Source organism: Morus notabilis, unplaced genomic scaffold, assembly GCF_000414095.1.
Source record: "Morus notabilis unplaced genomic scaffold, ASM41409v2 Scaffold9720, whole genome shotgun sequence".
Lineage (NCBI taxonomy): Eukaryota > Viridiplantae > Streptophyta > Magnoliopsida > Rosales > Moraceae > Morus > Morus notabilis.
In genome coordinates, this window is record NW_010367387.1 from 1 (window position 1) to 817 (window position 817).

The 817-nt window shown below is 36.6% G+C and overlaps 1 protein-coding gene across 1 annotated transcript; it reads right to left on the reverse strand.

Annotated features, from left to right (window-relative positions):
• Positions 1-14: 14 nt before the first annotated feature.
• Positions 15-753, reverse strand: LOC112094337 (structural maintenance of chromosomes protein 5-like; the record flags this gene model as incomplete). Its single annotated transcript, XM_024174945.1, has 3 exons — positions 15-160; positions 426-524; positions 619-753. Coding segments are annotated over 3 exons (380 nt in total), but the record flags the coding sequence as incomplete, so codon positions are not given.
• Positions 754-817: the final 64 nt, after the last annotated feature.

The following is an 817-nucleotide window of genomic DNA, read 5'->3' on the forward strand; positions in this document are numbered from 1 at the left end:
ACAGAAGTCGGGACTGTTTCACCACTTCTACTGATCCAGAAACATGACCCCCGTATCTAGATTTAGACCATCGATAATGATTCTCTGGTGTCCAACAATCAAAGATTCCCAACTTTAAGACCTGATCGGCCTTGAGATCAGTTTCCTTTGACCCGATATACTGAGAAGGGTAGAACCAATAAACAAAAATATATGAGGTACAAACAAATACAAAGAAAATGAAGCAAAATATAGAAAAATGAAAAACAAAACAACTTAGATAAAGAAAGGAAGTTATCATGACAAACCAAACTTTCAAGTGCCAGCTATACGGCTTAACTCTACAACTAACTGCCCAATTGTTCAATCGAAAAATCATTTTCTTGTCTTTATGCCAATCTATGCAATAAATCGATCAAAATCATGGAAAAAGCGTGCAACCATACCGATCTTTCCAAACCGCATTGGCCAGTCAAAACCTCCTTGACAGCAAAAGAAGCATCAAAAACTTGATCAAGCCGTGAAGAAATCCCAAGTTCTCTCATCTGGTAAATACAATGATCCAAAAAAGAAGAGCAAAGAAAAACTCAGAACTGTTCAAACGTACACAGAAAAGCCCAAAGGTCTAAGGAGATATACCTGCTGAGAAATTTGATATGGCGCTCTATAAGAGTCTTCACTTCCAAAGTAATTCAATACTGGAACATCAAAATTCAACGCTTTGAAATTTCTGACTAAAAGATCCCTATCACGAGGATCTTGAGTTATGAAAGACTACAAAACAACGAAGTATGATTAGCATAAGAGATTATAGGGTACATCTAAAAAGAAACCTGGA